Consider the following 21,935-nt stretch of genomic DNA (forward strand, 5'->3'; position numbering starts at 1 on the left):
GTGTTTTTGGAGGATATCCTACCTCTCAAACAGGCTGTGAAGAAAAGCCTCACAAATGGGGAGCCCAGGCTAGACGAAACAAACTTCAGCCACCAGACCATGCTCTTAGCTTAACGCTTCTGCACAAGGGGAGATGCTGCTCCTCTACTGCCCGTGCGTGCACCAGCCTGCTCTCACCCAGCACATGGCCAGGCTTCAGACCCAAACTGGGCTTTTCTAGGCCACCAAGAACCCTCCTGGTAAGTCCACCCAGGCTGCATGGGCAGCACACAGCTGAACACGGAGGCTTAGTAGTGCAGCGTCTGTTCGCAATGCTCTGAGCCCCAGGGAGATGCTCTTCAGCCCAAAGCAGACAGAGGCAAGCACATGTCAAGCAGACCACAAACTCCTTGCTACGGAGAAAGCCGACAGTTATTCACCCAGTGAGTCCTCCTACGCTCTCAGCTGGCAGCAGGCAAGGCTCCATTTTCTGCTGGCACCAGCCACGAGAGCCACCAGCCCTTTCTCCTGGGAGAAAGATGGGACCTTGCCTACACCCAAGGTGCTGGGCACAGCCCAGCCTGATGCAAGAGCACTTGTTGCCAAACCAAGCATCGCACTGGTCTATGAAATCTGGAGGGAACACTCCCTAGCTGCTTCCCTGCAGGGGTGAGGACAAAGCAGAAAAATCATAGCACAATTGCAAGCTGGGAACTCCAGGAGACTCCAGTTTGCAACACAGGGTATTTCCAAGCATCTCACACCCACCTTTACTCAATAGGAACTTCAGGGCTTGCAGCATCAGCACACAGAGTTTTGACACTGCTCTTGTCACCTCCTGTTCACACACTGAGTTAACCAGAGACTGGGGAGTGCTGGAGGAGCCTTTAGATCTTTCCCACTGCTACAGTCCCCCTTCAAGTGCTACCTGTTGCACTTACGAACAGAAATAGAGCAGTCCCACAGCAATGAGGGAAAAGCTAGAGGACAACCTGGAACCACCTACAGCACCCAGCACTGCTGCTATCAACACAGCACAGAGATAAGAGATAGAGAAGAGATAAAGCCTCCAAGTTTGTTCCTCAAAGCGCCCACAGAGATCTTTATTCTGTCTCATATACAGGGCAAACGCCCCTAAGGACATGTATGTGCTGCTGCCATTTGTGGGGTCAGGAGAGTTGGGCACTGTAAAAAAGGAGAATGCTTTGCAAAGGGCTTTTTCAGCAGGACAGCAGAGACCTATGCTTTGGTCCCTTTTAGCAGCACCTGCCTGCAGTGGGTACACGCAGCACGCAAATGCACAGCTCCCTTCACGGCCACTGCTCTGCGATGGCAACAACAGCAAGAGCTGACATGCTGGGAAGCGCTCGGATCGGGTAATGGAGGGTGTAGGAGACTCACAAGAAGAGCCCTGTGAGTCAGAGCAGCTGGCTGGGGGCCAGGCAAGCTCTGCAAGACCAGGGAACAAAACAGGGCAATGCCTGCACATCCCCAGCCCCTTCCTGCTGCCTCTGAGGTGACCCCAGAGCAGGCCGGGCAGACAGCAGCACACTCACAGTGCTGGGAGGAGGCACGCAGGACCCCTCCCTGCCTAGCTCATGGCAGGGCCTCCAACCTCCAGGTATGGAGTCTGTCTGCATTCGTGTCTCCCTGCCAACAGGGTGAGCCCAGAGCAAGCCAAGCCCCAAATCTGCCTTGTACCTTGCTCCTGGGAGTGTGACAGAGGCTGCAGCCTCTGGTCTGTGCCCGAAGAACAGTGGCATACACAGCATCAGGACATTTCCAGAAACCATCACGTGTGCAAAAAAAAAAAAAAATAATAATAATTACAAAATAAAGTCACTGTGTAGCCCTTGGCAAATGGCAGTGAGAACTGTCATTTCAGCAATGGAGCCTCAAATGTTTGTGATTTGGTCCTCTACCTGTCTGTATCTGGGCATACGTGTGCATGTGTGCTGGGGACAGGCTCCATATCTTCAGCAGAGGACATCAGCCCTCTGCCCAAAACCCACTAGGAGAGCAGGCAGGCTCATGCCATCCAGACAAAAGCAAGGCACAAGATGACTGAAGCAGCCTCTGAAGAGCCATAGCACCTCAACAGAGCAGCTCCCAGCAAAGGATGATTATGTCTTCCCACAGAAACCTCACCTGCCTGCAGGCTTGTGAGATCCATACCTCCCAACCCTGCCAAACTTGGTGCCACAGCCAATCCAGCTGCTGTGAAAGCACCCACAAAAACCCCACCGTGAGGCGCTGCCACCCTTTCCTCAGCTGCAACTTCCAGACATTCCTGCCAAGTTCTTATTTTTCATGTGAAGAAAGATGAAAGAAGGCGATTGGTAGGAAAGACACCTGAGAGAGGGATCAACGGGATTCATCTGAAGCATCTGACAGTTGGATGAGGTAGGTAAGTGCTATCCTGCAGCATCCTCCAGCAGCAGGCAGAAATGAGCAAGTTTGAAGGACATGCTTTAGTCGGCACGAGTGATGGGGTGATGGTTGGACTAGATGATCCTAGTGGTCTTTTTCAACCTTAATGACTACGATTCTAAGTTTGTAGTGAGAAGCACAAACCAACAGCTGGCCCACCAGAGATGACAAAGCCGAGAAGGGAGCTGTGTCCCTTTCCCAAGGACAGCCTCATCTGCAGAGCGACCTCCATTCTTGCCTTCAAGGCACTCTTATCTCAAATCCATAGCGGCCCTTAGCCCCTTCCTTCCCCTGCCTGCAACCAGAGGCACACCCAGAGCTAACAGCCGAGGCTAACTTTATCCGGTCCTTCTTCCCCACCTCTATTGTCACTAAAAATTCATCCAGCTTCTGCCAAAAAAATACCGCTGCTCTCCAATAGAAAAAGAGCTCTGCTCTTTAAATCTCCCTCCCTAAATAAAGATGAGCCCGCACCCACCCAGGACCTCTCCTCCTCCCCACCAAGGACTTTCACAGAGCTTGGTCCCGTCAGCCTGTCTGTGGCATTTGATTCCTGTCTGTCACTAAGTGATGAGGACAAAGGGTGAGGAGTCAGGAAAAGGTCTGAGCCACTTTGTTCATCGTCTGGATACGAACTTTGGATGAACTCCGTGGGGAAAGAGAAAAGCTGCATGGAGTGGGACGCACCATGCAGAGCTCTCTCTCTCTCTCTCCATCGAAAAAAAAAAAGAAAAAAAAAGAAAAAAAAAAAAGCCTTGAACAAGGGAAAGGGGTGGGAGGGGAAGGGAGAGGAGTGCGGAGCGTTCCCCATCCCCATGGCGGCAGGCAGTCCTGAGAGCTCCCTGCTCCGAGGAGACAGAAGGATATTCAAGCCGCCTTCCCAGGAGGCATGTTCAATAAAGCAGGATGCCAACGCAGCCTTTTCTCAAACAAATCTGTTAGCGGTGGGCCAGGGGCCAGCCACAAGGACTCGCTTTTTAAAGCGACCCAATGGGAATTTCCTAATAAATTTTTTTGTTTTAAAAAAAGCCCCACCGTGGCACAGTTAAAAGGAAGCTTGCTGGCAGCACTGAGAGCTATCTTACATGCAGACCTCTCTGGAAACATAGATGAAGGGCTTTGGGATGCATTGCGGGCCAGGAGGCCAAAAGCATGCAAGTGCTCTTCCCCCACCCCCCAATACAAACCAGGGAAACTGAGTGCTCACAGTGCGGTTATTGAGACAAAAGGCTGGGGGACCAAAGGCCTGTAACTGCTACTCCTGCTGCCACAAACCCTCACTGATCTCAGGGACCAATTGTGGAAGTCAACATGAGGCGCACACAGCTCCTTTGCTTTATGCTGCTCCTCCAATCGAAGGCAAACCAGTTTGTAACTGGAGAGCCCTGTGGCAGTCATGCCAGCATGACTTAAATCAGTCCCTCCTGGGCTGGGAACGATGGCAGCAAAACCACCATCAATTTTCTTTTCAGCAGCTCTGATGCCTTGGCCATGGAGGGGAGACATCTCCCCCAGCAGCACCAGGGGCAGCACTGGGAACAACACGGACACAGCACGGGGATCAAGAAGCCCTGTGCCACACCACAGAGGACAGTTATTGCAACTGCACGTGCAGCCCTGCCGTGCTCACAAGAGATCTGCTGAGCACCAGGTGTTGTAGGTTACCATGCATCCCTTTTCTCTCTACTCCCTATCAGGGGTCAAATAACCCTGTATCAGCCAGCTCTACATGGTACACAACCGAAGCAGCCCAAAGCAGCAACGCCACCAGAAGGCAAGGGAGTATTTTCCCCTAACTAAGGGCACAGCATGCCCAGCAACGCAATGCCCAGCACATCCAGTGCAAGACATGGAGAGCTGCTGTGCTGACCAAGGAAGCTGACTCAAGTTCCAGCCTGGCCTGCCTGCTCAGTGCCAGGCAGGATAGGGAAAGCAGAGCTGGGACCCGTGGAGGCAGAAAGGATCAAGGCTCGAGTTCATCTATGCAAAGCTACAAGCAGCTCCAGCCCTCCCACAGATCCGCCCACTGCACGCAAAGACCAGAGAGAAAATAGAAGAATTGGAAACAAGCTCATTTCTGCAAAGGAACCAGGCGAAGAGACAACTTATTCGCAGAAGCTGGGAACATGGGGTCCTCCCTCTGCTGCCAGCCTCCTCTACCGTCCCCCAGGAGCACATGCTAGGAGGGAACACAGAGAGGCGCTGCCTGGGACCTCCGTCAGAAGAACTCTGCTCCGAGCACTGCCAGTCCCCAGGGGCTGCCTCTAAATTACACAGCAGAATATGCCAGGATGAGCTGGCTCCACGGAGAAAACGTGGTGTGGTTTGAAGGAGCCTGCTCCACTGCTCACTGCAAAAAGGCCCAGAAGACCCATCAGCAAGAGCCCCTTCCCAGCAGCACGGACAGGGCTTGAGCTACTCTAGCCCTGGGCCAAAGGGACCCTTGGAAGGGGCCCAAGAAAAGCTGCCTGACAGCACATCACTATGGCCTCCCGGAGCACTGACTAGGAGCTGGCGGGTGGGCAGAACACCTAACAGGAACCCATGGGCAGCAGGGAGAATATCTCACACACCTCAGGGCCTCACTGCCTCAGCCCAGGTCTGCAGCCCTGATGGGAGAAGCAAATACAATCAAAGGGAAAGCAGAAGGGACCAGGACGAGGGGACTCGGAGCGATGGGGACCTTGCCACGCACACCAGCAAGGCTCAGAACCTGAGCAAGCAGTTTCCATTTTAATCAGCAGACAGCCTCCTGATTAAACAGGAGCTCAAAAATTATTCTAATGGAGTTCCTTTCAAACACAAACCGCAGGGACCTCTCCTAATTGTGCAGTTCCTTTCTCAATCACAGCCTACATATAATAAGGCAGGTCTGTCCTCCGCCCTTGCCTACAGCCACATGCCTTGATATTCAGGCTCCAGCGAGCTCCACACAGGCCTACAGCATTCTGTGGCCAAACCACACCAATGAGCAGGAGGGATCTTCCAGCAGCTGTGATGTCCATGCTCATCACAGGAGAGCTGGACTAAAAGACCTCAAAGGGTCCCTTCTAACTCAAACAGTTCTAGGATTCAATTCACTCGAGCTCTGTACCTCCATCTCCCCTCCTTAACTAAGGCTCCAAGACATGCCTTCTGCAAGCACCAGATCCCAAAACCAAGCAGTTCTAATTGGGGCCATCAAGACATGAAGCACCACATGCTACAGTACTTGCTGTCTGCATGCAGCCTGCTTGCTATTTGCCCATGGAGCACCTCAACATTGCCAGGGACTGTTTCCAAGCCCTAATCAAACACTGCAGAAAAGGGAAAAGAAAGCCTGTCCTGCCATCAGCATGGACTTCGCCACCTTTCTACTGCACAGTCACAGCCTCAGATTCATTTAAAGATCAGGGACTTCCTCTACCTCCATCCTTCTCTGTATTTTATCTCGTTTCACATTATATGTGGACATTATATATTTTTGAGGTAAACAATCTCCTTTTGCCCCAGGACGGTCTTCCTAAACCTCCATCACACTAGCACACATCTCACCCCTGTCCTCCTTTTGTCACTCCAGGCATCACTCTGCTCCCTTCCAGAGGCACATCTCACCCCTATCCAAATGCAAGTACAAGTCTTCCGCAACAGGAAAAAATAGACAAAACACCTGTAAACCCAGACTTGGTTACCCGATTGATCCATCACCACAACAAAAAGAAAGAAACCAAGCAGGCTCAGAGCTCTGCAGCCTGGGCCAACAATGATCCACCCAGCATCCAACCCAGCAGGGCCCAGATGGCAGCATGGGCACCATCATGCTCCATAATGCGGTTTCCCCTCCTTCTGCTGGGTGGAAGACACAGTGCCTAACAGCTGCTCCCACCGCTGCCTGCTGCCAATAATGAACAGCAGAGACAAAAGATCACTTTTGCCCCGTGACCTTCTCTGCCATATTCCCCCAACCCCTCCAAAGCTTAAGCGGCCCAGGTGCGCAAATGTTACCGAATGCCCTCGCCAGAAGGAAAGTAAATTCCAGCCAAGCAGGGAAATGCCAGCCACAGTCAGACCTCGAGAAGTGCAAATAGCAGCCAGGGACCTTTGGGAGAGAAGCAGCCCCAGCCCAGGAGCTCCTCCCGATAATCCTTCCAGGGACACTTCCACCAGCAGCGCCCAGACCAGAAGAACCATGTTTAACTATTTCAGGGAGAGCAAAATATACATATATCGAAATGTGTTACTGTGCTACATGACCTTGTGGTCAGTGGGGAATAGGACTGTGGTGGGGCTTTGCAGAAGCCAGCAATGCTTTCTCCAGGCAGCAAGCCTACGGATAAAAGGAGATGCTTTGCCTCTCTGGGTGCACGCAGAAGGCTCTGTGCCTCCGAACGGAGCACCTGTATCGGTGCTATAAAGTTAAAGAGCAGCCTCTTCGGGAAATTCTGTGTGAGGTACAAAAGGAAAAGCAGGCTGCTAAGAGCTCGTTGAGCAAAGCGCTTCACGCTGCTTCATTTCACACTGCTGAAAGCGTAAATCAGGGAATCGCTCCTTGGATTTTTCTCCATTAACAAAGTATATTGCAAGTCCCCATCGCCAATACTGATCGGTACGTCACATCTGCTGACCAGCTCCAACAGCCAGGATTTTCTAGGGTGATAATACATCCCCCTAAAACACCACCCCTGCCACCTGCTCCCTGCACTGGGCACAGGGACGTGCAGGCCCCTCAGTCCTTAGCAGGCAGCCTGGTCACACGGGAGCAAGTGCCCTGCTAAGAAGAAAGCATCAACTTACCAGGATAGGTTGCATCCCGAGCTACCAGCTCAGAATCAATGACTCTAACAACTTCCAACTCATTTTCTTTAACCTGTGGGCTGAGCCTTTTGTATAGAGATCTGCAATACACCCCATACTAATCACAAGTTTAAAAAAAAAAAAAAAAAAAAAAAAAAAAAAGCAATGCTCAGTACTGAGTCAATACATTTGCAACCTTTCTAAGGATGGAGCCTGCTCAAGTTAAAAGCTGGAGACCAATCCACCCAGAGGTGCAACCAGCAGGCGCCAGGTATTGTATCATTCCTAACGTTTCACCTGAAAATCACAGTGCGTGAGAAAAGAAGGAGCTGTGTAAACAAGCAGACGCACACCCACAAGCAGCTTGGGTTTTGAAACATTAATGCCGAAACGAGAAAGGCACGTTTTGGAGTGTTGTAGGCAGATTCACTTTCATTTTGGCTTCAGCCCCGTGCATATCGAGTGTCAAAGGAGAGAGTCGTGCTGAATTAGAAAGAAAGAAACCTGCACTGCGGAAACGTGCGCAGGATTGGGACCGCCGAAGTTAGGAAAGGAGCAGCAAGGAACAATGCACACTTAGCAACTGGAACGGTATTTCTGCCGCTTAACCTGCCACTGTTAATTTTGCTAATCGACATCACTCTGGAATTTGAAAATGTTATCCAACCAGGAGAGAAACTTGATTTTCCTCTTCTGGTAACAAGGAGAGGCAGGCCAGCCAGGCTAGGCCAAATGTGTAGTTACAAAACGCCATGCAGAGAGGGAGAGAGAGAAGCAAGGAACCGAGTTTCTCAGCCTGGACTCAGAGGAGAAACAAGTCCAGCAGTCCGCAACAAAGTCAGGCTGGGTCCGCTTGCAGCTCTGTTTGCTTTACCGTCAAGACGGAAGTAAAATGGCAAAGTAATTTCAGCTTGTTGCGACTCCTGGCAGTACTGGCTGATCTGAGGGGTTTCGGTTGATCTGTATATTTTTAAGAGGGTGGGAAACAATCCTTCAGGCTCAGGGCAAGGCAAAAAGCTATTTCGGGTAAGGCTTCTATAAATAAAAGGCCGTGCAAACTGAACACGCTGGACAGGGCGAGGACAGTGACAACGCACGGCTCTCTGGGTGTCGGAGGGGATCGCTGTGATCTGCTTCATCAGCTCCCCAAAATGCTCCTCAGTGTGCATGGACCGGGGACAGGCAAGGCCATATCCCAGCACAGTGCTGCCAGCTCTAGGGGAAGCAGCTGGTAAAGCACAGTCTGTATGCAGAGGTTTTCCCAGCCAAGCCATCGCCTGGATTCCTCCCTCCATTGCCCAGCTCTGCACACCAGAAAGCTATTAAGGGCTGGGGCAGGGAGATTAGCAACCACCAACAGAAGGCGAGCAGAGAAGAGGTGACTCTACAGGGAGGAGAGCCTGATTTAAAAACACAGCTGAGACAACAGAAGCACCTTAAGCTGCAAGATCCCCTCCTAAAGCCCATTTTGGGGTGTCCCTATTAGAGTCAGCTAAGCCCTCTGAGAGACCAGAAAGCTGAAGATGATGTTCAGGGTCAAACTGCTATGTTTTACAACAGGCAGCAGATGTGCAGGCTTGTCCCTGGACCAGAGAATGGCCCCCAGCCCTGCAGCAGGGCACAAGGGGCTCTCCCCACCCAGCACACCCCCTTCCACAGCTTACACATGGCTGCACGACTGCAGTCTCACAGGATCACATTGTTCTGACTTTAAGAAAAAAAAAAAAAAACACAAAACACACAAGGGCAGGGCTTGTGAGCAAGGCCAAGAGATATAATTCTTCAGCGCCTGCCATCCCAATTCCAGCCCAAGCAATGCCCCAGCAGCTCCCCAGCCCGAGCACTGCAGCATGTGAAGGCCTTGCTGGTGGACTGATAGCTCCACGCATAATAATGTATGCAGCCCACAGCCTCCCCAGGCCACGGCTTTCTGCAATTTATATCCATAGTGCCCATCACCTTGTGTTATTTAAGCCAATTGCTGGGGGAAGCAGTGCCCTGGAGACAGTCTGTATGCAGAAGCTGACTGCCCAGCCTTTCAAACCACTGAGTTGGGTGGTTGGGCAGAGGTTGTTATATTGGCACCTAATGCAACCTGGCAGCATTTAGGCATCACGTGCTACTCCAGACTGGCAGTCAGGAGGCCTGATAACATTCCCAAACAGCTCTGCCACCCTCCTGAACACTTGCCAGGGCAACCAAACCCGGACAGTTTCTGCGTGGATGTTCAGGGGAAACCAAGGTGCACAGGCTGAGGTGGGGAAGGGCCCAGGTTTATTAGATTATGGACTGTCCCCATGCAAACAGGGATGTATTGATCCAGCCTGCAAACACCTGGCTGGGAATAAAAGCAGCCCCTGAGTATACAGAAGCTGCTATAGATTATTAACCAGATCCACTGCTGTAAATCACATTACCTCCTTCAAAAGGCCGAATCAGGACCAACTTCCCTTGTGTTAGGTGCTGTACAGGCAGGAAAGCATATATCCTAGCTGTGCAAGGGAGTGTTCCTTCTGGCATCCAGAAGCAAAATATTCAAACGGGACTGGGGAGCCCTGTAGGAACACCCTGCTTCCCCCACACGAACCCCAAAACCAAGCATAGAATAAATTCACTGCCTAAGGAAACTGCCCTAGGAATACAAGGGAGCAAGAAAAAAAAAAAAAAAAAAAGGGAAATCAAAGAGCTAGATATATCTCATTCATCTGCACACAAACTTACCCCCTGCTCCTGCCTGGAGAGCTTTATTTTGCACCAGCTGCATGCATTGCAAACAGCCCCTTCACTGCACAGAGCCAACAGCACAGGCTCCCTGCATCCCAAAGTACCCTAAGTCCAAACACAGGAAGAGAAAGAGACAGGAAAATGCTTAATACAGCTTCTCAAAAGATCACAAAATCCTCTGCAGAGCTTCAACAACAGAGAGCACAGCAGCTCCTGGATTAAAGAAAGAGCTGGGAAATGAGGTGCTACACCAGCGACAAAGGAGGAATCCCTTATTTTTCTGTTCTCCCTGCCAAAATCTCCAGCTCTGATTCAGCAGAAGCACGAATAGCAGCATAGCCTAGTGCATCTCACTGCAAACAAAACCATTTACATTTAAAACACCACCCTGCTCCCCTAAAGAATTGCTGCATGCAGTAATTTCCTTGTGACAAGGGGAAAAAAAAAAAAAAGCGGAAAAAAACCCATGATGAAATTGTATCAGAGTTTCTCTGCATTTTGTTTACAGCTGCTGCCCTCAAAGCCAGGGCCAGCACACAGAGCACGAGCCTGCTAACAGGAATAAATCCAACATTTGAGACCGTTTAGAAAAGCTCTGCTTGCAGACAGTCAGCACTCAAAGGGGGAAATCCCTTTGCAGCTCTCAAATAAGGGAACTAGAGCTGTTTTCCCTGGAGAAATTTAGGTCTGAAAGATCTTCCGAGTTTCTCGTTTTGAGCTACACAGCCCAATAACAGACCCTCCTTTCCCAGAGTGGACTTAACCACAGCATCTTGCTGCCAAGAGCACTCACAGGGGGTGGGCAGAAACCCATGGGATGGTGAAAACCCCTAACATGTCATTAAGAGGACACCACCATTAGTTGTTAAACGAGGTTTATGTGGGTATTTTTCCAGCATTTGCCCCTAAATCAGGGACAGGAAGATGTGTGGTGTAGGGGGTTCAGCCCCTTGCCTGCAAGCAGCTGGGGTGGGGGGCTCAGCAGCCAATCCCACAGGCCTGCAACCACAGGGAAGTTGATTTCAACACCAGGCACCCCAAATAAAACCCAATCTCAGAACAAAGACCTCACGTTTGGGGAATTCTCTCCCCAAAGAGCATGGAGCAATAAGGCCCAGCCATGGCCTCACTGCACTGCCTGAGGGGAGGGGGCGAGGAGCCTGCTGGCAGCCCCCGCTTCCACCTCCTGCCCTGGTGAATTGCAGGAGGCCAATTTTGATTAAACTAATTAAGCCTGCTCCGTTCAAAGAGCTCCAGCCACATGCTACCAGGGGAGAGGGAGAAAATACGAAATTAAAAGGAAGAAAGAACAATCTCACTGCAAGCATGCTGCTGCGATGCTACCCGTCCTCTGCAGGCCCTGACGGACAACATCTTGTTCGAGGAGGAAAGCTCAGAGAAAGCACTCACTGCTTCACAGATCCCACCCCACAGACCATTCCCCACAGATGCAGCCTGCTGCTGCCCTGCGAGTCACTGGGTTGTACTGGAGCCTTCCCATTAAGGAGACTGGTTCCATCCCCACAGCGACCCCAGAGTGCGCTTACTCCCCCTGCAGACACACAGCCTGACCCCCTCAAGCCAACATCTCCCAGACACCATTTCCCTCCCATACCATCATCCCTATCTTTCAACCCTTTCGGATCATCCCTATCTTTCAGCCCTTGCACATCCCCTTCCCTTCAAGGCAGTGGATTTCTGGAAGCAATTTACCCAGAGTTGCACAGAGATTTCCCCGCACACACAGGCCTTACTCTCAGCAGGGCAGAAGGGAAAGGGACAAAACATTCTGCTCTTCCTCCATAGGGACCCTCAGACCCCAGGGATGACCAGCCCCATGCAAGGCACGCTGCCTCTCATCCTGTGCCTCCGCTGTAGGGGTTTCGGGGGCAGGAAGAGAAAGAAACCCCATAACGTAATTGCTAGATTAAAGAGAAACGGCAGGCAAGGATAATAAGAGAGGTGTCAGAAGTGAAATACAGTAACAGACATTAAAAAAAAAAAAAAAAAAAAAAAAAAAAAGACTACAGTTCTGTGATGGGGGTGTTAATTGAACACAGAGCTGGAGAGAACAAAGGGGTGTTAAAGAAGAAAAAGAAGGGGAAAAAAAAATCCTGCCTCCTCCGAAGATCTGATTTGAGTTAAGTTTGGTGAAGATAATGCACGGGGAAAGGTAGCTGAGAGGCACCTTATATAGCTATTATGTTCTAAAATTAAAGAAACAAACCCATTATTCGACAACAATTGCACGGCTAATCAGTGCTGTCTATAAATATTCCACTTAGTAAATTCCATCCATTGGCTGTATGCACGCTTTTCTACTCAACTCTAATCCCTGCGCTGCAGAAGGGCTGCGAAAAGCCAAGCGGGGGCTCTGAGGGAGGAAGTCAGGGCCTTGACAGAAGTACCGTGCACCCTACGCCCTCACCTCCCCCAAAAGAGCAGAGAAAGTGCAACGATAGAAAAAGCTCTTAAGGAGGAGGAATGAGATTAAGCAGCCCTACATCCTGCGCTCGCCTCTGCCGGTCCCCAGCAGTGCGATGGGCGCTGGAGGCTCGCAGCCGAGAGACGCTGCTGCATTTTGACAGCAGATATTTTCCAGTTTGCCATCCAAGGACCCCACGTCTGCACGCCTTGCCTGCTTCTTCTGCTTAGCTATTCTGCTCATGCAGAGAACAGCTTAAAGAAAAGGGGAAAAAAAAAAAGAAAAAAAAAAACAACACAAGGGAGGGGGGAGAGAGGACAGAGAGTCAGAGCCCCTATCCCTCCCTGCCTTCAAACTTTCTATAAATCCACAACGCAATTTCCGATTTCAACCCTATCGACGGAGGAATCGATTGTATTCTGGACAACAATGCCTCCCCGTTTCCATAATTATTATTCCAAAAAGCCAGCCAGCCATTTGAAGGCAGTCCTGCCCCTCCAGCTCATAACAAAGCAGCCAACTGCAAGTGAACGCACACCAAATGAGCGCCGGCAACTCGCGCCGAGATCCAAGCGGCGATTCTTCCCCTGCGTGCTTCCACCCGGACCGATGCTTCCAACTTTTACTACTTCTAAACAAACATCACCCAAAGGAGAGAGCCTGCAGATAAAATGCAACCAATGGGTTCCAACTGCTGAGCTTTAGAAAAGAAATTAGAAAATGATTGTAAGTGCTTTAATATAATTGAAGGGGATGAGTGCGAAAAGGAACTCTCCGGCCAGTAAAGACAACCTCTTTTTCTGCAAACTTTATAGACACTTTGGGTTTGCTCAGGCAACGTTAGCGCTATGAAATATTATCCATAATGCTGTGAGAGACGGTGGTAAAGTCTCCGTAAGGCTCTGGAGTCACTTAAATCAGGCAGCGGGCAACTGAGCAAACGCTACCGCACATCACAGCGCCGGGGGAAGCTGCACGCAGGCACTGCCAAAAACCCCTCAGTGCCCACCGACAGCATCTCCAGCAGCAGCTCCAGCAACGCAGAAAGGGAACCCAAAGGGGAAGAGCGGAGGGAGAGGTCGGCTCAGCTTACACAGCACTGCTTGCCTGCACAGACCCCTGCGACCAAGGGGAGAACGCAGGGCCCTTGGCCCCTGGAAAAGCAGGCGAGCCTCCTGCCACTGCCGGGCCCACCAAGCAATAATGAAAGAAAAATACCATCTGGTCATTTGCTTGTTGACAAAGTGTGACTTTTGGGGATGCAGATGGGGGAAAGGGGAGGAGGTTTCTTTAATTTGCAAAGCAAAATTCACCATATCCAAGGGGAGATAAACTACGCTCCAAGAGCCACCTCCATTCATTCTCCTCAGAGCCTGCCGTACAGCAGCAGTGCATCCACGTAGCCCACGCTCAACAGCAGCAAACACAATTTTAGAAGTGTAAGACAGCCCCAACCCGCACCTGGACATCACTCATCCCCAACAGCACAGCTCTGCTCACCACCTCTCTGGGTTTCACTCTGCTTAAAGGGAAGGAACGCACACAGTCCCCGTGCCCATCCCCACCCCATAACTTTGAGTGCCCTGGCACCAGAGCCGGTCGCCCTGCCAAACAGTGCCACATGCAGCACCACACACACGTCAGCAAACATTTTCTTTGCTTAAAGCAAAATAAAAGGAGAGGAACCCAACGGCTCCTTTTTCGGAGGGTGGGCACACAGCAAAAATCCTAAAAAAAACAGTCATAAAATGTATTCACACACATTCTCCACCACTTTACACACACCATCAACTCTGCAGAGGTTCCCCTACAGAACCCATCGCGTGCTTTTGTGCAAACTACATAACGAAGGGCTGCTCGGTGAGGGCTTGGAGCTGAATGCCATCGTAGGTGCTTTGTCTGTGCTACAAGCTGCACAAACAACATTTAACAATAGGCCCCTTTAGTCATTTCATATATATTGCAAGAGTCAAGTAATTGTATTTTCAATCAGCTGCTCACGCTAGGAGGTTTCATATATATTTAAGAAAAAAAGAAAGTAAGACCCAGACTCAGGTTTCCAAAAGCTGTTCCCCTTTTATGTGTAACTATCAATGTATATCAACCGGGCGCGCAATCATATTTATTGTCACTTTCATTCATGTCATGCCCTTGCTTATATGGTTTAGATATGAATTATTGACTGTTACAGTCCTCGTTGTAAAAGGGGAGGGGGGTGGGAGCCGAATACTTTGCTGTGTGCTGAAAGCAGGCAGCTGAGAGCCCGCTGAGCACCTCCGGTTGGCCCTGAAAGGCATTAGCACAAGTCAGCCCTCCACACTGTGTTCCTGCTATTCCCTATTTCCACCCCCCACCCCTTCTCTCAACCAAAAAGAAAAGAAAAGAAATTAATAATTTTAAAAAAAAAAAAAAAAAAAAAAAGGGATTCTGGCAAATAAATAAATAAGTGGTGCATGTTGCTAAATGTCCTTCCCTGAGCATCTGTTGTTTAAGATCACCCTTGATTGATGACTGCTATTTTTTAATTGTTGCTTTTAAAATTTAAATGCCCCCCTGGGATGTGTTATAAGTGTGTTAGTACATGGTAGGAGGTCTGGAAAGTGGGAAACGGCAGAGCCAAGGCTCTCATGTCATTAGCTTCTTTAGAAGCCTGAGAACACCCCATGTCATAAAACAACAGTACCCTAAAGTAACTAACAATCTAATATATTGCTTTCACTGAAGGCAGCTGACAACTTGCTCTAACATGAGCTGGGATGGATGACTGGCAGACACGAGCATTTTAACCTTTTCTTAAAAATTATTAAAACAAAAGTAAGAAACCTTTAGGTCTACCTTAGCATGAATAGCAGTAAAACTGCACTGTTTTACCCCCGCACACAACACTCTGCAGTCAATTATTTTTTTAAATCAGTGCCATGCTTTAAGGAAAAAAAAAAAAACAACAAACACAACAAAACAGCAAAGCAAGAGAGAAACTGCACCGTTTTCCATTTTTCCCTTCCTCTCCCCCCAAAAAACAATGAATAAGAAGAGGCTCCACAATAGGAACTAAACCACACTATTCTCCCCGGCAGACACAAACCACATCACTCGAGTCCAGCGCCAGAAGCACTGCATACCAGGGAGTTGTTTCTCCCCACTTAAACACTCCCACACACGGATCAGGGCGGGGGGGGGGGGGGGGGGGGGTCACAAACTTTGTGGAATAACACCTTCAAAGAGCAGAAAGAAAAACAACGTGGAACCAACGGCGTGCCTTCCCTACCTGTTTTTTCTTTGATTTCACACAAGACATTAAAAAGAGCCGGCTTCATCCTGTGGCAGTTTAAAGCGTGTTTCCTGCAGAGAAAAGGAAAAAAAGGGGTGAGGTTAGGATGTCATACAGCCACAACTTTCCCAGATTCACAGCAGCTCCTTGGTGAACCCCAGAGGGTGGGGGGGATGTTTGGGGCAGGGCCCTGCTAGGACCTCAGGGACGCGGCACCGGAGTGGCCAGCAGCCATCTCCCCAGTGGAAAGGGGAGAAATGAGGCCAATTTTGAATGGCTTTGAATACAGCATTTGCTACCGAGCGGCTCTCGAGGCAAGCTGCTCCCCAAGCCAGGAGGCTCAGAAGCCAGGCTTGGTTTAACTTTCATTCACACACACACGCAGCGCAGCAGCGGGCTCACTCCATCTCCCACCTCCAAAATAAAGCCAGCCATGTGTTTCATCCTCATCCTGCAAAGCAGAAAGGAAAAAAGTCGCCCCTGCTTTCCCCCCAGCGCTGAAACATCCTCTGCTGAGAGCTGTCAACCCGGGCAATTTCAGCGCCCAACTCGGAGCACCGACACGCACAGCCACAGGCACACGCACAGATGGAGAAATAAATCCGGCTCCCCGCACCCGTGCTGCACTCCTTGCATGCACTCAGCTTCTTTGCAGGTGCTAGGGTTGAATTCCTTGCAATTGGGGCAGGAAATATTTACAAAACCAGCCTGACGCTGCTGGGAAGCCGTGGCACTGCGCTCAATGCTCTCTCCTCGAAGTCGGTGTTGCGGGGCTGGCTGCTCTCTGCCTGCGGGTTTGGGGGAATGGAGAGCTTTTCGGGGTGGTTTTATGGACAGGTTTCACAGCCTGCTGGGTGCCTGCAAAGCAGCAACGTGGGATGGCTGTGGGTTCCTCCTGCAGCCGTATGACGGCTCGGCCGAGGGCTGTGTTGTACGAAGGGCTGCTCCTAGCAGGCGCCGGTTACGGGATTTCTGTTTACCAACCGAAACAACACGCGAAGCCGATGTGAACATCTGGCAAACATTCACACCACTTCCCCCACCACCCACAACATGTTGGGAGAGATTTATGCGGCCGACGAAGCCTCCCAAAGGTGGATAACCTCGCGGGAGCCACGGTGTGCCCGTATCAGATGGAAGCAGGCATTGGGGTGCACAAATCACGTAAGGGCACCAGAGGGGCCCTCCCGCAAATCACACTGGGGCAGAGGTCGAGTACCAAACTTAAGGAAAATAACAAGAAGAGGAAAAAAAAGCAGCAAAACACCCCTATGATAGCTGGATGGGTGCAGGAAATGCAAAGCCAAAGATCTCTGCTAAATAATGCGTGTTTGGCACCTCTGGAAAAAAAAAGAAAAAAAAAAAAAGTCCTATGAGGATGGTGCAGGAACATCCCAGCAAGGCAAAACCTTGCCACCTTATAGGGCTGCTCTGCTCCAGGTAGTTGAGTTGGATTGGTTTGATGAAGCACCCTAAATGCTCTAATTCCCACAACTTTCAGGAGGAGAGAGCTCTCTCTGTCCTCTGTCCTGCTCCCAGGAACGCTGCTGAGGGCACTGCAGGGCTGTGCTCCCCATGCAAGCCATCCCAAAGCATGTCTGTGGTTCAGTGCCTTCTCCAGCAGCAGGGATGGAGCAGCACTGCACCCCACGGCCCCATGCTGGGTGAACTCTGAGCACACCCCAACACCACGAACCAACTCTTTCGTTACCATTATTTACCCCTCAAACCTTGCTTTTAGTTGGACGGGATTTTCTTCTCTCCCCAACTTTTGCTCACACCTCTGAAGCCGCACTCGGAAGGGTAGATCAGTCCACATACCCTACAGTCCTTCCTTTCCCTCTTTTTTAGAATACCTTGGGATTTACTGGGGGGGGGTGGAATAAGAATATGGGAAGAAAATCAAAGGCAGAAAGGCAGGCGGTGCCAGCAGAGAAGCACGGCCTCGCCAAGCCGGCGCTGGGCCCCGCCGGGCAGCGGCACCGCGCTGCGGGAGCGAGCGGGCTGCAGGGAACTGCCCCAAAGTTACAAGAAAAGGAGGAAAAAAAACGCTTCCATCGGGGTGGGGGTTAGGAAATAAGGACGGGAAGCAGCCCCCGAGCAGAGGGGACCAGAGAAGCCGCCCTCCTGCCGCACAACAAAGCCGCACAAAGGGCTGCGAGCCGGGCTGCTTCCCCCCCCGGCACCCCCCCGGTAAACTTCCCCGCGCCCGCCCCTCGCTCACCTGGCCTGCGCCTCGTCCAAACTCTGGTCCGTGATGGTCATGATCTGCTGTAAGATGTCTCCGATGTCTTGCTTCCTGCCTGCCTCCCCCTCCGCCCCGCCTGGTCCATCCTGCATGTGCTGGGACAGGCCCGGGTGGCCCGGCATCCCCACCCCGCTGTGCGTGTGCATCAGCCGCGGCTGCTCGTCCATCTCCGGCCGCCGGCTCCCGCTCCGCCGCCTCCCTGCTGGCTGCCGGCCGCGGCGGCTGGGCTCCCCGCCTGGCTCCGCGCTTTCTTTTCTTGCTCGCTTTCTTCTTCTTCTTTCCTTCCCCCCCTCCTCCTCCCCGCAGCCTCTTCCTCCTCTTCGCTTTTTTTTTTTTTTTTTTTTTTTTTTTTTTTAATTATTTATCCTTCACGCTGGCTTCCAGCTCGGCGGTGGAGAGGAAAAGGAGGAGGGAAAAAAAATGCATACACACACACACACAGACAGAGGGGGGAAAAAAAAAAAAAAAAAAGCAAAAAAAAAAAAAAAAAAAAAAGAGAGAGAGAGAGAGAGAGAAAAGAAAGGGGAAAAAAAATCCCTTTGGTTGCTAGAGGAGGAGGGATGGAAAGAGGGAGGGAGGGAGGGAAGGAGGGAGGAGGGAGGGGGGGTTCCGGGGAAGGGAGGGGAAACGGCGGCGACTCCGAAAGCAGGGCAGCGCGGCGCGGCCCGGGAGGCGGCGGCGGGGGGCGGGCAGGGCCGGCGGGCAGCGGGCGCCGCGGGGCGGAGCGCGGAGCGGAGCGGGGCGGCCCCCGCGATGGCAGCGCCGCGCCGCGGGGCCGGAGCTCGGCGGGAGCGCGGCGGGGGTGGGCTCCAAACTTTCCCCCACCCTCCGCGCCCGGCTCCGCGCCCGGCAGCGGGGCCTCCCCCCTCCGGCCGAGCCCGCACGCGGCGAGCCCCCCCACCCCCCCTTCCCCGGCCCTCGCCTCCTGCTTTTGTTCGGCTCCGGACTCCTCAAACTGGCACGGAGGAGCCCGAGGAGGAGGGACGGAGGCGGGGGGGGGGGGGAGGAGGAGGGAGGAAGGGGCAGCGGCGGCTCTCCGCCCCCCCGGCCCCATTGGCGGCGGCGGCGGGAAGGCCGGCCCCCGCGAGCCGCACCGCCCTCCCGGCGGCCGCCCGTCAATCTCCGGGTTCAGAGGTGGGCCGGGGGCCGCGCCCCGCCCGCGCCTTAAAGCGGCCTCGGCCTGGGGCGGATGGTGAAGAGCGGCGCCGCGCTGCGGTGCTTCGCGGTGTGCTTCTCCTTGCCTCCGCCGTCACCCCCGGCTCTCCTCCGGTCTCCCCTCATCCCCCCGCTCCGTGCCTTAAGCAGCTCCTTCCTTCTCACCTCAGCTACCCGCACCTCCTGGCTGTGCTTTCTCTCCTTCTCCGACCCACGAGGTGCCGCCGGCGGGGCCTTGCCGAGCAGCGAATCCGCGCCCTTGTGCCTCCTATGCATAGGATTGTTAAGGCTGGAAAAGACCTCTGAGATCATCGGGCCCGTTGCACTGCCGCACATCAGGTGTGTGGCCAGGGAGCCGTGGAGGCGGCCTCCGCAGAGGTTTGGTGGTTTCACCTCAGCACTGTGGGGAGATGAAGGGGCTGTGGTCAGTTAACGGCCCACAGTTCATCCCAAAGATGCTGCTAGGTGGCTGCCAGCGCTCTGCTGCATGAACAGTCCCTTTGCTTTGTCTCCCATCTCCCACGGTGCTGGGATTCGCAGGGCTGGGGAGAAGAAGCCCTGATTTGATCCTTCGAAGGAAGGATGGGGAGAGCCAAGAGTGACAAAGAGAGTGACAAAAGCAGCTGCAGACAGAGAGGAGGGGGCTCACAGGGACCCATTGCCCCAGGGGATGGTGGTGTGGGACCTTTCCCCGAAAAGCCCCATCACAAGCAAACCTGGTGCATGGCATTTATTTTGAATGCACTCAGGACACGTGCTTGCCTCGATGGTCCCACAAGGGATTCTGGACAAAACACACATCTTCCACGCAGGGGAAACTGGTAGTGATCCCAAAGCCATGGAGAGCTCAATTCAGATCTACGTGTCATGGCACACAGGAGTGAAAGGACTTCTTGAATGCCCATCCGCATTCTCATCGATCTCAGACTGTCCAGTGGCCAAACAGACCTCTGTCAGCATCAGATGATGAACAAGGGCAGCCGTAAAACAAGGCTAGCCTGCTAACCTGTCTTTAAAAAATAGAAGGTAGTTATGGTGTTCACAAAAACTTCCTGCTGGGCAGATGGTTTCATCAGATCTGAGGGCTGCCAAGCTGTCCCTCTCAGCATAAGGGAAGGCCAGGCCCCAGTCCCCGACCTCAGCTCAGGTCAGGGATGAAGCCATCCAGTTTATGGGAAAGATTAAAAAATAAATAAGGCAATTGTTTTCCTTCTGTCCTTCCTTTTTAATGAAACGCTTTCCAATATTTTAAGCAAAACACGGCTTTCCATTTGGAGATTTCCTTTCCAACCATTAAAATGTTTTAAAGTGGTTGAAGGCGAAGCGAGATGTTTTGATTTTTGTCGCTGCGAAACGTTTCACTCAACACATTCTTTTTGTTTCTTGGCTTGCCAAAATTTTTCATCAGCTTTTCACCCAAGACATATCTGTGTTGTTTTTTTTTTTGTTTTTTTTTTTTGCTTTTTTTGAAAAGGCCAAAAACGAGGAGAAAATATTCAGTATCTCCATGGCTGCACAGGAAATGGAACTTAATCCAAGGAACAAGGAGCCAAGGGACTTCTCTCCGAAGGTCCAACCTTTCAGACACTTAGTCATCTCCTTTACTCGCACAACAAGTCTAGACGTCTCAAAATTTGGCAGGCACTCTCCCATCCCCAGAGGTCAGTACAGCATCTGTTGGGTTTGATCTTGAACAGCTCCAAGGAGAGGAAGCACGGTGGATCAGAATGTGGTGACAGGCCAGTCCAGGGAGGACAGACAGTGGCACCCCAGTGATGTTGGGGCACATGGGATGTGGTGGCCTGCTGAGCCTTCCCCCATTTCCCAAGTCACAGCTTGATGCCTCAGCACATCAGGTAGGCATGTGTGGAGATGAGCTGAGTTGCCTTTGGGGCAGAGAGCCCAAGGTGGTCCCATGAGCCCATGGCAACCCTGTGGTGTGTCACAGGGAGAGGAACCTCACGCTCCAAGCTGCTCCAAAGCAGCTGCTCCAAGGCGGGCAGGCATCCAGCACGGAGCCTTGGAGGAGCAGTCAGGCATGGCCAGGACTCTCTGCCATCTACCGGAGTCTGTAAAATCCTTCCTGTCAGAGATAACTAATCCTGGGGCCTTTACAACACCTCTCCTGAAAAGCACATTTCATTCTTCTGTCTCCTTCCACTTCCAAGTGCATGAGATTGCAATAGGCATTACCGAAAATATTCCCCTTGGGAGCCGACACCGGACTCCCTTAAAGCCCAAACACCATCACCCCTCCTTCCCCAACACACACGCAGGCGCTATTCTCTATTATCTCTACACCCACTAAATCTTTCTGAAATAAAGAATAAACATTTCCACCACACATAGTATAAGTGTATACGCCGAGCTGCATCGCTTCCTTTCCTCTGCGGTTATTGTAAAGTGGTTTTGTTTCGATGGTGAAGCAGATGGACAGGCTCCAAGTCTGCCGGCCCTGCTCCCTGTCAGTAGGTCTATCTCTGCCTTTGGTTTATCACAGATTCCTGAAGAAAATGTTTATGGGAGCCTCTTGTTTAAAATCTTGGCTCCGTCATGACATAATTCCTATTATTTATTAAATGAAAAACAAGCTGTTGTTAATGCATCATTCCACGGCAAAGCGAAGCCCTGGAAAACCGAGGCCAAATGCGAGCAAAGCGTCTCCCCGTCAGCATCCCCAGCACCCGCATCACGAGGGGATGAAAACTGATCTCCTGCCCTGTGGCTCCCTAAATATTGCCATTTCGGTGAGGAGAGCCTCAGTTCCGTGGACTCGTTTGCTCTGGGGTTTGAAGATTGAGACCCTTCCATGCTGGTACCTTTTGTGTTCTTCATGACCAAATCCATTTTCTTCTCTTTCCTGCAATTTTCCTTAGTTTCTTCCATGCATAAGGCCAGCATCCCACTGCCCACCACAGCCCTGGCAGTGC

The 21,935-nt window shown here is 51.7% G+C and overlaps 1 protein-coding gene across 3 annotated transcripts in view; it reads right to left on the minus strand.

Annotated features, from left to right (window-relative positions):
- Window positions 1-18,352, minus strand: part of PBX1 (PBX homeobox 1) — a 105,823-nt gene extending 87,471 nt beyond the window's left edge. The window contains exons 1-2 of one of the 3 annotated variants that reach the window (XM_052665643.1): window positions 17,827-18,352; window positions 15,600-15,673 (exon numbers count right to left, since the gene is read on the minus strand). In XM_052665643.1, coding sequence (XP_052521603.1) covers window positions 15,600-15,673; window positions 17,827-18,017 — 265 coding nt within the window. In that variant the 5' untranslated portion in view covers window positions 18,018-18,352. The remainder of the gene's footprint in view (window positions 1-15,599; window positions 15,674-17,826) is intronic. The other 2 variants (XM_052665645.1, XM_052665646.1) reach the window with 2 other exon arrangements.
- Window positions 18,353-21,935: the final 3,583 nt, after the last annotated feature.

This window comes from Tympanuchus pallidicinctus, unplaced genomic scaffold, assembly GCF_026119805.1.
Source record: "Tympanuchus pallidicinctus isolate F22 unplaced genomic scaffold, pur_lepc_1.0 scaffold7, whole genome shotgun sequence".
NCBI classification, from domain to species: Eukaryota; Metazoa; Chordata; class Aves; order Galliformes; family Phasianidae; genus Tympanuchus; species Tympanuchus pallidicinctus.